We start from the raw sequence: 14,125 nt of genomic DNA, 5'->3' as shown, positions 1-14,125 counted from the left end.
GTGGCTAATTGAACACTTGACTAAAAAGATGTGTCTTTAGCTGCTTTAAAAAAAATCACTGGACAAAGCGTTCCTCAGTCTAGGTGCAACTCTTTCAAACATTCAGGTTCAGGTGTAAAAGCTTGTGCATGGAATATATGATGTAACGGTTGAGCCCATCTTTCAGTTTTGGAGCAATAGGTATGAGTTACAAGGGAATTCTTTAAAGCTTTACCCTAGAACACGCATGTCCGAAAAGAGAGAGAATTTATTCACACTTGAAGAAATTAAGTTCCCCCTGAGTTCCCCTTTCAGTTATCTCTTTCAAGAATAGGTTGGATACATTTTATCTGTCAAAAGATGTAATGTACTGTACAACTATGAAGCTTGTTTGTAATTTATGTAACTTATTCATGAAATGTTAAGTCATTTTTAATCATGAAATGAATGTGATTTGTGAAATCAATGCGCTTCAAATTTGTTTATATCATTTTTGTTTTTGTGTTGTTTCAGTCTGGAATAGAGGATTTAAAATCCTGTACCAGATAATAATTCAATACGTTTCTATGAATTTAAACAGTGAGATAATGTCCAAATGAGGACATACCACCATGTTTTTCTCATGCCATCCTTTTTTCCGTTCCTCTCTTCAGTATGTGGAGGCCATCAGCAATAAGCAGAGCGAGCTGGACAACTACATCGCTGAGGGCTACAAGAACGCTCTGTCCGAGGAGAGGAGGAGGTACTGCTTCCTGGTGGACCGCCAGTGTGCCGTAGCCAAGAACGGCAGTGCCTACCACGGCAAGGTGAGCGGGAACGGCTTCAACCAACAGCCTTCCTCTATTCTCATTTTATACTATATAATACTCATTTTTTGGTGATGTCATGGCAAAGTTTCATACAACTTGTAATTCCCATTCACACTTCTTGAAAATATTCAACACAGCTGATTGAGATTCCCTAATCTGACCCACACATTTCCCAATTTTCAGACTCATTCATACTCCTTTAGCTGCTTCTTCATCCAAATTGAAGCCAGCAATCCCGTTATATATAACTATAGCTTTAAAAAAAATATTATATCATTATATTCCACATCTTTCAAACATTATTGGTATTATTCAACTTTTCAATGACATTCATACTAATTACACCCATTCCCACTTTTTCAACTATTCTTACTACTTCATAGCCTGACGTGGTCATACTCAGATTCTAGTCAGAATATGAGTCTGATACTGCTCCACTGGGCTGTGATTATGGGGCGTGTTTCAACCGAACCAGGAAAGAAAATGCCTCTGCACTCAATTGGATAGACCTACAACCAATCAGAGCAACGGAGTATGTGACGTTGCCGAATCCCGTAGGAAGGACGGCAAAAACATCTTTACGATCCACAAATGCCTTGATCGCGGTTCTCTGTTCGTCTTTTAAAATTAATGTGCTGTTGATATCTTCTAAAACAGACGCAATGGCAGAATCTACACATCTTTGTTGTAAACAAATTCAACCCAAGCGCTCTTTGGTGACGTGGTTGATCATCTGTCCATCATCGTATAAAGCCCGCCCTGACAATTTGATTGGTCCGAACAGCTCTGGTTCGAGCATAGTTGATCCACAACGGATGTAAGTCTTACACATTCAAGCCAGCAATCCAGTGTAGCGTCAGCCTTTCAACATACAGCATTCACACTGCATCTATTCCTCTGCTCACCTCCTTTTACGCAGTCACAGTGCTGAATTGAAGTCACTAATTTTGTGATGTATGTATAATCATTGTTTCAACAGCATTTCAATAATGTACTTCGTTGCAGAGGTATCATTTGTATATAGCAATTAAAAAGCCATATTTAGCCCAGTTTAAAATAGTCATTAAGGCATCTTGAATAATTGCTCTCTTTGTGAGATTGCACAAAATCTAGAAAACATTTTATTTTAAGATCTGAAAATAAGGCTGCTTGTTTATACTGTTGTGGCTCTGTGAAATGTCCTTTTTCTAAGGATGTTTAGAATAGTTGAAAGTTTGTTTCTTTGCAAACGCAGTTAAATTCTGCATTTATTCCTCAATTTCATTTAGGAAAAGGTTTTCTGCTTTTCACAGCATCAGTGCAGCCGGGAGATCGCTGGTCAGGAGTTTTATTTTATCCAAGAAACTGATAAGAAAAGCATGTCCTACCCTACTCTCAACCCTTCACACTGGGGAAATGTGGAGTAGTAGAGAGAAGTGAGGGAGATGGAGGGTGAGTGGGTGAGGAGGAGGGTGAAGTGGGGAGGCAGCGGGAAAATGGCCTACTTCTGCAGGAACACTTGGTTCGCTCACTGTGTGGGTGTGAACGTGTCTGAATGAGTGATTGATAGACAGAGGGAGGAAGTGCAAACCATAACACAAACTGCTGATCCAATGATGCATAAACAAAAGTAAAAAACACATTTAACTGGTCTTAAACTCAGTTGCAAAGTACCGTTGGCTCTTGAATATATATCAGCAGATAATTTGATTCGTCGATAGACAGGACAATAACTTTGATAACTGATTATATGTGCTACAGTTTTTCTCTGGTTCCAGCTTCTCCAATGTGAAGATTTGATGCTTTTCTTTCTCATATATGATCGTTAACGGAGTGTATTTGAGGTTTGCATTGTTGGTTATAAAAAAACAAACAAGGAATTAGAATACTTCACCTTGGGCTGTGGGAAATTATATATACAGTTTATATAGGCCTACCTGTACATTTTTCACAATATAATGACAATTGAGAAAGTAATCGATTAATTGAGAAAATAATTGTTAGTTAGTTAATGTGCATAGCTAAGCCATTAATTAAGTGTTCTTGCTGCCTGAGCAAAATGTGCTTGAGTTACACTTTTACTAGGGTGTTGCTAAAGTGATCCTAGGGTGTTGTTACATACAATCTCAATGCTAGGGACCTTGCTAGGGTGTCACTAGGTTGCCGTAGTTGATCGCTTTGGGTATATACCTAATTTTGGAGTGGCCATCATATATAATAAAAGGGTTAGCTCAAATCAAGCAATCTGATTGGTTCATAGCCATGATATAATAACCACATACAGTGACTATAATTTGATTTCTTTGCACAATAAGTATCACTCACCATCTGAGAAAAACGACAGTAGAAAAACAAACTGATAGCGGACGCCACGGAGGGCAGCCGTTCATCTGCACACACACTGCGTAGTATCCCTTTAAATGTATAATATACCACGGCCTGTCGTGAGCTATTGCCTAATTAGATATTAGAAAGTAAGAACCTGCTGTAACGTTAATGCTACAAGCCCAGTATTAAGTACAGAGTTCATTGAATAATGCTGGTCACCTACTGTCACTCAACATAGTCTATACTAATGTGTTAGCACAGAGGACTGTAGAAAAATGATCTGTGAGAGTCACTGGTGATTTTGCTATCTTACTGGGTACATTTCCAAATTGGCAAATCTCCCACACACTCTGTTTCTGTAAGAGCGAGATTCTTCCTGTGATGTGCATGGCGAACCGAGAATGAAGGATAAAGAACCACCGTCTGCTAGTTGATTTTATCATCACACTGGTAAAGGCACCGTCCCACCTACGCTCTACCTGTGCTATTCGAAAGTGCTAGTGACTCATCATTTCTACCAGCAGCAAGAAACACTGACAAAGACTTTGTTGCGAACACGGAGAAATACAGGTGGCGACATCCTATTCATCCCATCTCCATTCATCTAGCCTGAAAATGAATGGCCACAAGAATTTTCCTGTGACAGGGAAATCATTAGACAGCTTAAAGCTATCTCAGTTAGAGCATGAATCCCCAGTGACACGATGCTCAATGTTAGTATGAATTTGTTTTCGCTGAACTTTTATATTTGTGTATGTGTTTAATTTAACTTAATAACCCACCCACATCCTGACACCTGACGCTCCGGCCCACATACACACCGCGGGGCCAGACAACCTTGGAACCTCACTGTGTTTATCCTCCACACACCAGCCTGGTGGAGTTAAAAGCATTTGAGCAGCATCTTTCTAATATTCATGGAGTCAGGACTCCCTCATTTATTTACTGACGAGGACCGCAAATGAGATGTATCTTTATGTAACTGTTCTGCTGTATAATGTATGGAGGAAATGCAACTTCAAGCATCAGCTGAGAGCTTCTCTAATTAGGGCATTCATAAAGAGAATTCATATCTCTCATCTCTATTCTCATCTCTTGTGGCCTGCATCTACTGTATGTCCCACCCCTTCTCCCTTTCAGCTATCTTTTCCTCCCGTCATCTATCGAATACCTCTGCTTATGTGAATAATGTGATGCCGTGTTGATGTCCACAGGGAAATTCCATCCAACATTTACAAAAAGCATCATAACCTCCCGATGTCACGCATATTTCCAATCCTGTGTGTTTTGGGCATATCTAAAGGATGTATTACGAGGCCGTAACTTTGGGTTTCGGGTTAGGAAGGGCTCATGAAATTCGGAACGTCAAACACTTCATTTCCTGCATTCTGGTGAATTTTTCTGCAACAATTTGTGCCTTTTCTGCATCAAGTTATGGTGCAAATGTCTTTATTTATGTAAAGGAAATTATAATAGTTTTTTTTGGGGGTGGGGGAGGGGGTTGCACTGGCCAGTTTTCATTTCCCCCCTGTAAATTAAGCCTATGATGTATTAGCATTATGAGCGACAGCTGCAAAGAATAATCGATTAGTTGTCAACTATTAAAGGTCCCATGGCATGAACATTTCACTTTATGAGGTTTTTTAACATTAATATGAGTTCCCCCAGCCTGCCTATGGTCCCCCAGTGGCTAGAAATGGTGATAGGTGTAAACCGAGCCCTGGGTATCCTGCTCTGTCTTTGAGAAAATGAAAGCTCAGATGGGCCAATCAGGAATCTTCCCTTTATGACGTCATAAGGGGAAAGGTTACCTCCCCTTTCTCTGCTTTGCCCACCCAGAGAATTTGGCCCACCCATGAGAGAGAGAGAGACATCATGGCTTGAAAACAAGCGAAGCATGGCAGTTGGTCAAGGCCACACCCCCACCCTCCACCTTAAGCTTACGTTTTTCAACATTTTCTGACATTTTACAGACCTAACAACTAATCCATTCATCCAGAAAAAAATCTACAGATTATTTGACGAAGAAAATAATCGTTAGTAGCAGCCCTGTTGTGAACATTTTCACTTTTTATGTATGAACTATTAGCGAACTACTTTCTTTGAAAGAAAAAAATACTTGTACAATGCTGTCTTTTAAACACAAGACTCAATCCCTGTCTTCCTTCTTTTTTTCAGGGGAAGGAGCTTTTATCCCAAAAGATCCCTGTGTGGCAGCAGGCGTGTGCCGAGCCCAACAAACTGCCAGATCGTGCCATGTTCCTGGCCCAGCAGATGAGCAGTGTAACGGGCACCATGGTTCCCGGTGGTCATCATCCAGGCATGTCCATCTCTGAGCCCATCCCTGGTGCTAAACCCCTGCCGGTGCCTCCTGAGCTGGCGGCCCTCAGGGCAGGTGGAGGCATGGGACATCAGGTCGGTTCCTCTATTAAATCATCATTTAGTCCACCTGAGACCTGTGCACTTTACAGTATTTATAGCCATTTTATCTGATAATATGTTGTTATAGAAACAGCCAAAGTATGTTTTTCTTGGTCCACTGCAGTTGGTCACTAAGTTTGTGTTGCGTTTGTGGATTTTTAATGTTTTTCTAGAGTGCTTCACACACATTGGAACTTGACATAATGCATCCCCTGTCCCTAACATTAGCCTAAATTTGCTTCTGACCTGAAACCCCAAAACTACGTCTTAACCTCCAATCAGCCCTCCAAAAAGTGAAGCCAAAATGTCAAAAATATTACTCTCAAGGTCTAAAACTCAGATTGGCCCTCACAAAGACAGAAACACAAATGCACACACACACAGGAACACAAACCCAGCTAAGTGATGACCCTTAATAAGGACATGGGATGTGTCGAGGGTTGTTGCTCCCGGATATGGCTGCTGCATCATGAAAGCCCTCAACGCATCCTCAGAAAACTCTTGTGAATGCAAATGATCTTGTTAGCGAAGCATGCTAATTAGTTTCTTGCGTAGAAGAAGCTTAAATTCCTTACATCCTCAGGCTCTTCTACACCCTGCCCCTCCTGCAGGCCTGCTTACTGAAAAAACGGAAACAAACTTGAAAGATTTGCATGAAAGACTGCCTCAAATTGGCTCAAGCTTTTAATTAAAAACCGTGGTGCCGGTGTTGTGGCGTTTTATGTCCTCAGATTAAACACACATTTTCAAACTCTCTGCGGTCTCCCAGTAGTCATTCCATATGTTTATCTCTAAAGCAACATATACTTTAATGTAGTCTTTTCATTAACCAGCATTTCCTAACCCAGATCCACCCTCCACCTTCTTCATTATTATTAATGAGCTGTCGGCTGTTACATAACCGCTCTGGGTTATGTAAAGAGACTGATTTTGTGTTTTAATTGTATGTAAATGTCATGCTCTCGGTAGAGGCTGATGGAAGGAGGGATGCCGGTGATGAATGGCACAGGCGGCGCTCACGGAGGGGAGGACTACCAGCAGTGGATGGAGGGCAAGGTGGCCCAGAGCAAGGCCTCACCGCAGACCCAGCGGCATGGAGGGGAGGGCTACTCAAACACCCTGCCTGTGCGCAAGGTCGCCCCGGCCAAGAGCAAGACCACACTGAGTAAGGATGAGAGACAAGACATTTGGAAAGATGGAGATAGCCTAAATGCCGGGAACATTTAACCCTCTGAGGTCTATGGGACGATTTTAAAGAGAGGGAAAAGTTACATAGTATGCCTTTAACACATTCTTTTAAATTCACCTTTTAAGGGTATCTGCATATAAGTGATCCCCATGTGTTTCATATCAGAATGTTCAGAACAAACTCAGCTTTCTGTATAGTCAGGCCTAAATTTGGCCTAGAGCAATGTGGAGAGTTGAATTTTTTTGGGAATTTCTCAAATCACTTGAAGGTGAAAAAAAAACCTTTTACTCATGTGGACGAATTGTGTTGGTGCTTGAAATGAGTTTATCAAAGTCGTCACAGAAGTAGTGTAATATATAATTAAAATAGTAAATAAATGTCTAAAAAAAAAAAAAAATGATATATATATATATATATATATATATATATATATATATATATATATATATATATATATATATATATATATACATACATACACATAATGTAATGTAATATCTGAGTGTTATCTGTTGCACCGGCCCGTCCTTCGTCCTCAGAGGGTTTCTTGAAGCAGATTTGTAGTTAGCTTTTACTTGGCATTCAGTATGCTTTTTATCACAGCAAAAGGATTGTAAGTATCATTGCATTTCAAAGGTAAAAGCCACTAAAAGCAAATACAATACATCTGCCTGGATGTTGCACACAACCTGTGCAGTTTTAATGAGAAACCGGCCAAAGCAAGTGGGAATTAAACGAGCTGTGATATATTTAAAATGAGAAAGAGAGGTTATGAGTGAAAATAGATATAGGACAGGGACAGGTTTCACATTTGGAATTTCAGAAGAAACGAGTATATGGAGGTACAGTATTTACACATCATGTGTTAGATAGATAGATAGATAGATAGATAGATAGATAGATAGATGGATAGATACATACATGCATACATACATACATACTTACTTACTTACTTACTTACTTACTTACTTTATTCATCCCGAGGGAAATTTTAGGCATCCAGTAGCTTAGACAACCATAACACAACAAACACATGCACACATATATCTCACATGCATACAGTCAGCAGTGTTTATTAGAGAAATTGAGACTGAAAGCTGTCCGTCTTTCTCCTCTCGTTCTCTTCACCAGCGGAGACTCGTACGCTGCCTCGGTCCAGCTCCATGGCAGCGGGGCTGGAGAGAAACGGGAGAACTCGAGTCCAGGCCATCTTCTCCCATGCAGCCGGCGACAACAGCACCCTGCTCAGCTTCTTTGAGGGCGATGTGATAACCCTGCTGGTCCCCGAGGCCCGTGATGGGTGGCACTACGGAGAGAATGAGAAGACGAGGATGTGAGTGCAACTTGTGTATTCAAAGAAAGATTTGATTTGCCTTCTCTGAAGATTGTACAGATGTTTGGACCGATATTAGGTACATAAAAGTTGTCAATGAACCCCAAAAGTTACCAATTAACTCATTTTATTTGCTAATATCCGCCCGCTCACCTCTTCCAGGCGTGGCTGGTTTCCCTTCTCCTACACACGGGTGATCTCGGACGGTGACAGCAACTCAATGAGGCAACTTCGGGTACACAAGTACGTTTTGTAGATTTCCTTTTTGTCCTAAAAAATAAAAGTCATTACTTCACTGAACACGCAACAACTGAATGATGCATAATTGAACAGATATATTCGTTTTGTAGGCATATTCATCATTTTTGTGTTATTTTATTTTATTTGAGGTGAATATTGACATCTGATTTTGATGAATGACATTGAGTCAATGAATTTATTGGTCGTAACCAAAGGGTTAGGGTCAGAAGCTTCAGCTTATATCAGGCCCCCCTTCTTGCAATTTTAAGAGTAACAAATACATTGTCAAGGAAAAAAATTGACAAGAAAGATAAAAATAAATTATACAAAAAACTTAAGAACATACAGTATACACTTACCCAGATAACTTTCTACATACATGCATACATACAGTGTGTTTGCATATGCATGCATACACTTACCTACATATACATACATACTTACATACACGCCTACATATACCCATAAGGGTCATCATCATCACCACTATCATCATTCTCTGATAGAGTCTATACTTATCTAGTGTAATGTCTTGAACCCATTTTTTAAATTTGAAGACATTCCTAATATGTTGTAATTGGCATTGATTGGCCCGAGAGCTTTTGAGTCGTAATGCCCTTCCAATGAAAACTGAAAATGAAATAACCAGTTATGGAAAGCAACAACCCACTGATGGCTCCTCTGCAGATCTTCCTCGTGCTCCTGAATTGCTCGGGAGTAATTGCCGCAGGGGGACAACATGTTTACCGTTTTCTAATTTTCTGCACACCTGTGTGTTTGCAGCCTCCACGGGAAGAGCAGCAGCACAGGCAACCTACTAGAGAGAGAAGACATGGCTCTCCCCGTCCCTGATTACGGCCTCCACTCCCGTATGGAGGCACAGAGCGCTGCTGCGCTGCATGGCAGACAACAACAACAACGCCCCTACAGTGTTGCGGTGCCAGGCTACTCACAGGTGGGGGGGCCCTGCAAAACAAACACACAGACACACACTGGCATCAACCCACACGCGAGTTCACACATGACACGTGAGCTCAGCTCACGTGTGAGCTCAAAGTTTGATTGTAGACCTTAGATACAGTACAGGAATAGCTTTGCTTTGACAGGCTGTCTTTTCCTTTACCAGTGCTTAGAGTAATCTTGTGCTACATTAGCTTATATGGACGCAGAAATCCATTCTCCTTCGCTTCACATGTTCCTGTTTACGGAAGGTCGGTTGTTAGATGTGGCACAGCTCAGATTGGAGGAGTCTGCTTCTACGCCTGGCTGCCTCGCTCTCTGAGGAACGTACTTCTGACAGTTGATAACGGAGTGAGTGTTTGCCCAGCTGACTGAAAGGAAGAGGAGGGAGAGAGGAGGCAGCCGTGTGATGTGCGAGCCAGGGGGGTTAATTTTTCAAAAGGCAAAATCAGAAGTATACTTACGCAACACTGAACCCTTCTCTATCCGCCCAGCTTCCCTCCTACGCCTCACCTGGAACATTAAACGTGGGCGACGCTTAATTGCACAACAGTCACGTAACAACTCAAACTGTTTCTTCCGCCTCACAGCGTTTCGAGATGGAAACATCTCTGCTGACATTTATGAGAACTGTGTTTTGTCGTCAGGCTTGAAAGTGTCTGTAATACTTTGGTCACCCAGTGAGCACTTATGTGATGATTTCTGGATGAGAAAACATTTGGTTAACAACGGGCTGAACTTGGTTGGAAAGTGAAGGTTTTTATTGAAGGTTACACACAGCTGTGGATTAAAAAAACATGGACTTGTTTTTTTTTACATAAAAAAATAGTAATTTAAATGTTCTTTTAACAGACATTCACACATATTACGACTTCCAAATCACCAAATAATATGAATTAATATTTACTGGGCAGACCAGACAATCGAAAAGAACAATGAGGTAATAACGCAGTATTAAAGTTAAATAAATACAAGATCTTTTTATATTCTTCCATGCTGCTTCAACCGTGTTAATTTGCCGCCATCTGCTGGCTGCTGTGGTCGTTGCAGCTTTCCATGACCGTTGTTCACTAGCAAGGACCACACCATCAACCGGATACGTTTGAACAATTTAACCCTCGTGTTGTCTTCCCGTCGACCACGCAGCTTTTTTTTTTTTTTTTTTTTTTCAATGTGTTGGTCGTCTTTTTCGACACTTTTGTGTTTTTTTTTACGTTTTGAAGATTTTTTTCCCCCAAGTTTTTCGTCACTTTTTCCGATTTTTCTGTGTGTTAGTCTGCCCTTTTTGTCTCAGTGTTCCTGTTTCCTGTGATTCCTGTATTTGACTGCTACCACATTTTGGATAGATAACCTTGCCTGCTGTTTTCAGGACACCTTTTGTTTGTATGGATTATTGTATTAAATCCTCAAAGGTTACTTTTGCCTGGCTGTCTCTGCACTTGGGTCCAACATTCTCCGATTCTATGACATGATTTTTTATTTTTTTAGTTTTTCTTGTTTTTTTCCCACGTTTTTGAAGCATTTTTGTCACTTTTTTCAACCTTCTATCAATTTTTTTTCAAATGCTATAAAATCTAATAAAATATCCAAATTAATTGAAAGTATTGAACTTATAATTAATTTTACACTAAAGAATGTTGTATGGAACCATCCACGTTATTTTTTTTGGGACAATTTGGTTGAAAGAAACCCAAATTTTTGATATAGAGACTTTTTGAAAATGGGTCAGATTTGACCCAAGGACAACAGGAGGGTTAATAATGACAGATGATTGGAATGCGAGACAAGTCGCTTGAAGTCATCAGATGACTGCATTGGGGGGGGGGGGCTTTGGGAGGGAATCCGCCGTAGCACCTGTGCACCACGGACCCCCTTAGGACCTCAACCCTCTGAGGACGAAAGACGCACCGGCGCGTCCAAAAGATGTTTGACAAAACTCAAACTCCAAAAGCAATATTAAAAAATTGTATTTACTATTTTAATCATATACTGTATAACCTGAAGACTTTGGGAAACTCATTTCAAGCATTTGAAGATTTAAGGAATTTCTAAAAGCAAAACGTCAACGTTTTAGCTTTAGCGCCAAATTATCTCTTTACACATTGCTGTAGAAAAAAATGTGGGCGTCACTCTACAGAAAGCTGAGTTTGTTCTGAACATTTTGATATGAAACACATGGAGATCAGTTATATGCAAATATCCTTAAAAAGGTGAATTTAAGAAGATGTGTGAAAATGCCCTTTGACCTCAGAGGGGAGGAGAAAAGAGAGGAACAGAAAGAGGGAGGGGTGGAGAACGCGAGAGCGAATGAGAAGACAGAATTAGGCGGGTATTTATCAGAATACCGGAAGAGGCGTGTTTGAGGTGTGGCCCTGCTCCTTAAATTATGCTAGGTAGCTTCAAGATGTGTATAAATGGCGTGACTAAATCCCTCCTGTCTTTGTCTTTACAGCAAGGAGTTGAAGAGTACGAGCCCCGCTTCCCCACAAGGTAAGAACCACTTGTCGCAGTAAATATAAATATACATACTGTGCACTGTATTTCTTTTGATACAAAAATCAGATGAAATTCAGTTCTAGTTCAGTCAGTTCAAGCAGAATATGATGACAATGGTGCTTCCGCTTTGGTCGCACGCAATTGGAAGTGTTTGTGGGTGGGAAGCCAGTGAGGGATTGTGTGTTTTTTGTCCGGGCGCTGGGATCTTCCAAACGCCTCTCTGAATGAGTTGACTGAACGAGAACGGGCTTGAAAACGTGTTGAGAACAGCTGAGGATGGAGAGGTAAAGAGAAAGTGGGATTGGGACGCTCTGCGGCGCGTAGCCTAAAGTCCAGACCCGCAAACACACAACCAGCCGAACACACCGCATTTTTGTTTTGTGTTGTTCTCTTTGAGTTTTACTTTCTGTTCTGCTTCCACTTGTTTCATAGGATACGATAAGTGAGAATATCATGTAGTTTATACGGCATATTGGTAGAAGCCGGGCTTTGTGATTGGTCGGTTATGAATGTTGAGAGGTCAACCCACAGGGCCGTTTTTTAATGGTAGGAATAGATTAAATTATAAGGCATGTTATTGGTTAACTTGGTTTCTATTGTATGCTTTAGTTGATTGAAGTTTTTTTTTTTGTTCAAGTTTTCTTTTTGGTTGATTAAGGTTTTTTTTTTTATTTGTTTTTTTGTTCATTAATATCAAAACACTTGTGCTTTGACCTCCCAGCTCCTCCCAATGCCCCCCCCATGCACCATGCAGCTCCAGTAGTGCTCCCACCTGCTAACTGCACCCACCCAATCCCTAACAAGCTCACCCTGCTTCAAACCCTTCTCATTCACGGTTAATTTGATTAAAACCAACCATCATATCAGAGGTCGGCATAAGTTACAGGTCAGATCGAGTCAAGCTTTTAGAGCGTGGGGTTTTTTTCTCGTGTTGGCGGGTCAGGTGACGCGGTCTCGGCCTCTCCTTGTGTCCTGCTTGTGTTTGCTGCTGTTTCTCCTGAGCCAGCCCACCTGGAAGCCTCTCCCTCTCTTTGTCCACAGTTCCACAGAGGGCAAATTGATTTCGACAGTGTGAGGACAGACAGACAAACAGGCACAGACTCAGCCAGACGATGCAATAAGACAGACACCTTGCTGCCCCCTCAACCAACCCCTTCCCTCATCCTTACCCCTTCTCTCCTGCCTCCCTGCCTCCCACTTACAGCAATAAACTCTCCCTGAGCCAATCAATGCAAGGAAGACGCTTTGGTCTGTATCTTTCCCTCCCTCTGATCTCCCTCTTTCCTCCCCCAATCCCTCCCCGTGCTGTCTTAACTATTCGGTTGCCACACCGACTGCTGACTACTTGCGATGCCTCGGTGCCAGAACAAAACAGACTCTGTGCCATCCGAATATTGAAAATCAATGTGATGGACATTTTTCTCTGAGGAAAATGTATCTTTTGCTTGCCTTTCATGCATGTACATTTCTTTTACATATTGCTGGGGATTCTATTTCCCCACCAAAGGAACCTGATTCTCACAAATGTCAGTGCTCTCCATCCGAATGACAATGTAAAGGATATGTAAATCAGGGTGTGTGAAATGAATGATGTTGATCCCAAAGAGGATTTCCATGTAAAAAAAAAAAAAAAAAGAAAAAAAAAAAAAAAAATCAATCAATATTTTACTGGGTCTTTCAGTATTCAATAATCATTTTACCTTGTCATGCTGTGAGGTTTTGTATTCCTCTGAGATAAGAGGCCATGTATCACGAATAGTGAACAGCTAATTAATAAATAAATAAATAAATAAATGTTTTAACTTACGGAGTGGAGACCATGTGACAGGAATGTTGACTGTACATACATAAATGTGCCATACAGAAGTGCTTGTCATAAAGTATCTAGAATCATTTCATTCAACAACAAAAAACGCACCTTATGAAAATAATCGTCTATATTTCTGACTTTCTGTAAACAAACTTACTGTAATAACGTTTCCAGTATCAGCCTTTGGACTTGTTCTCCAACATCTTATGGAGGGACACAAACCCAGGTGCTCGGGGTCCTTTGACTATTTATTGTGCGGTGTGAATATCATGCCAAGGCTGAATGGGGTCAACTCTCCCTCGTCCCTCAATGACATGCGAGGCTCTTGAGTTTGGTTCGGAAACCGCTAGGCGATTAGTCCGTCGTTGTGACGTTTTTGTTAAACAAAAATGCTGAACATTTGCTAGCTTCTCAAATGTGAAAATGTACTGCTTTGTTATGTTTCATATCATTGTAAATTTGAATATCTTTGAGATTTGGACAAAAAAAAGCAATGAAAAAGCATTTTAGAAGACTTTGGTATTTGGACATGTTTTTACATTTCGCAGAAAAGAAAAAATAATCAGGCTGATAAATTCATT

The 14,125-nt window shown here is 40.9% G+C and overlaps 1 protein-coding gene across 7 annotated transcripts in view; it reads left to right on the top strand.

Moving 5' to 3' along the window:
• The window catches only part of baiap2b (BAR/IMD domain containing adaptor protein 2b), a 102,466-nt gene that overhangs the window by 77,186 nt on the left and 11,155 nt on the right, over nucleotides 1-14,125 (top strand). For 5 of the 7 annotated variants that reach the window (XM_031314839.2, XM_031314837.2, XM_031314834.2 and 2 more), the window contains 7 exons: nucleotides 633-785; nucleotides 5,274-5,510; nucleotides 6,486-6,681; nucleotides 7,837-8,038; nucleotides 8,201-8,281; nucleotides 9,062-9,233; nucleotides 11,691-11,728. In XM_031314839.2, coding sequence (XP_031170699.1) covers nucleotides 633-785; nucleotides 5,274-5,510; nucleotides 6,486-6,681; nucleotides 7,837-8,038; nucleotides 8,201-8,281; nucleotides 9,062-9,233; nucleotides 11,691-11,728 — 1,079 coding nt within the window. Of the gene's footprint in view, nucleotides 1-632; nucleotides 786-5,273; nucleotides 5,511-6,485; nucleotides 6,682-7,836; nucleotides 8,039-8,200; nucleotides 8,282-9,061; nucleotides 9,234-11,690; nucleotides 11,729-12,775; nucleotides 13,644-14,125 lie in introns of those variants that run through there. The other 2 variants (XM_031314838.2, XM_031314840.2) reach the window with 2 other exon arrangements.

The sequence above is a fragment of the Sander lucioperca genome, chromosome 22, assembly GCF_008315115.2.
Source record: "Sander lucioperca isolate FBNREF2018 chromosome 22, SLUC_FBN_1.2, whole genome shotgun sequence".
Classification (NCBI taxonomy): Eukaryota; Metazoa; Chordata; class Actinopteri; order Perciformes; family Percidae; genus Sander; species Sander lucioperca.
The sequence above is the reverse complement of the archived record's forward strand: the minus strand, read 5'-3'. Positions and strand labels throughout refer to the sequence as shown.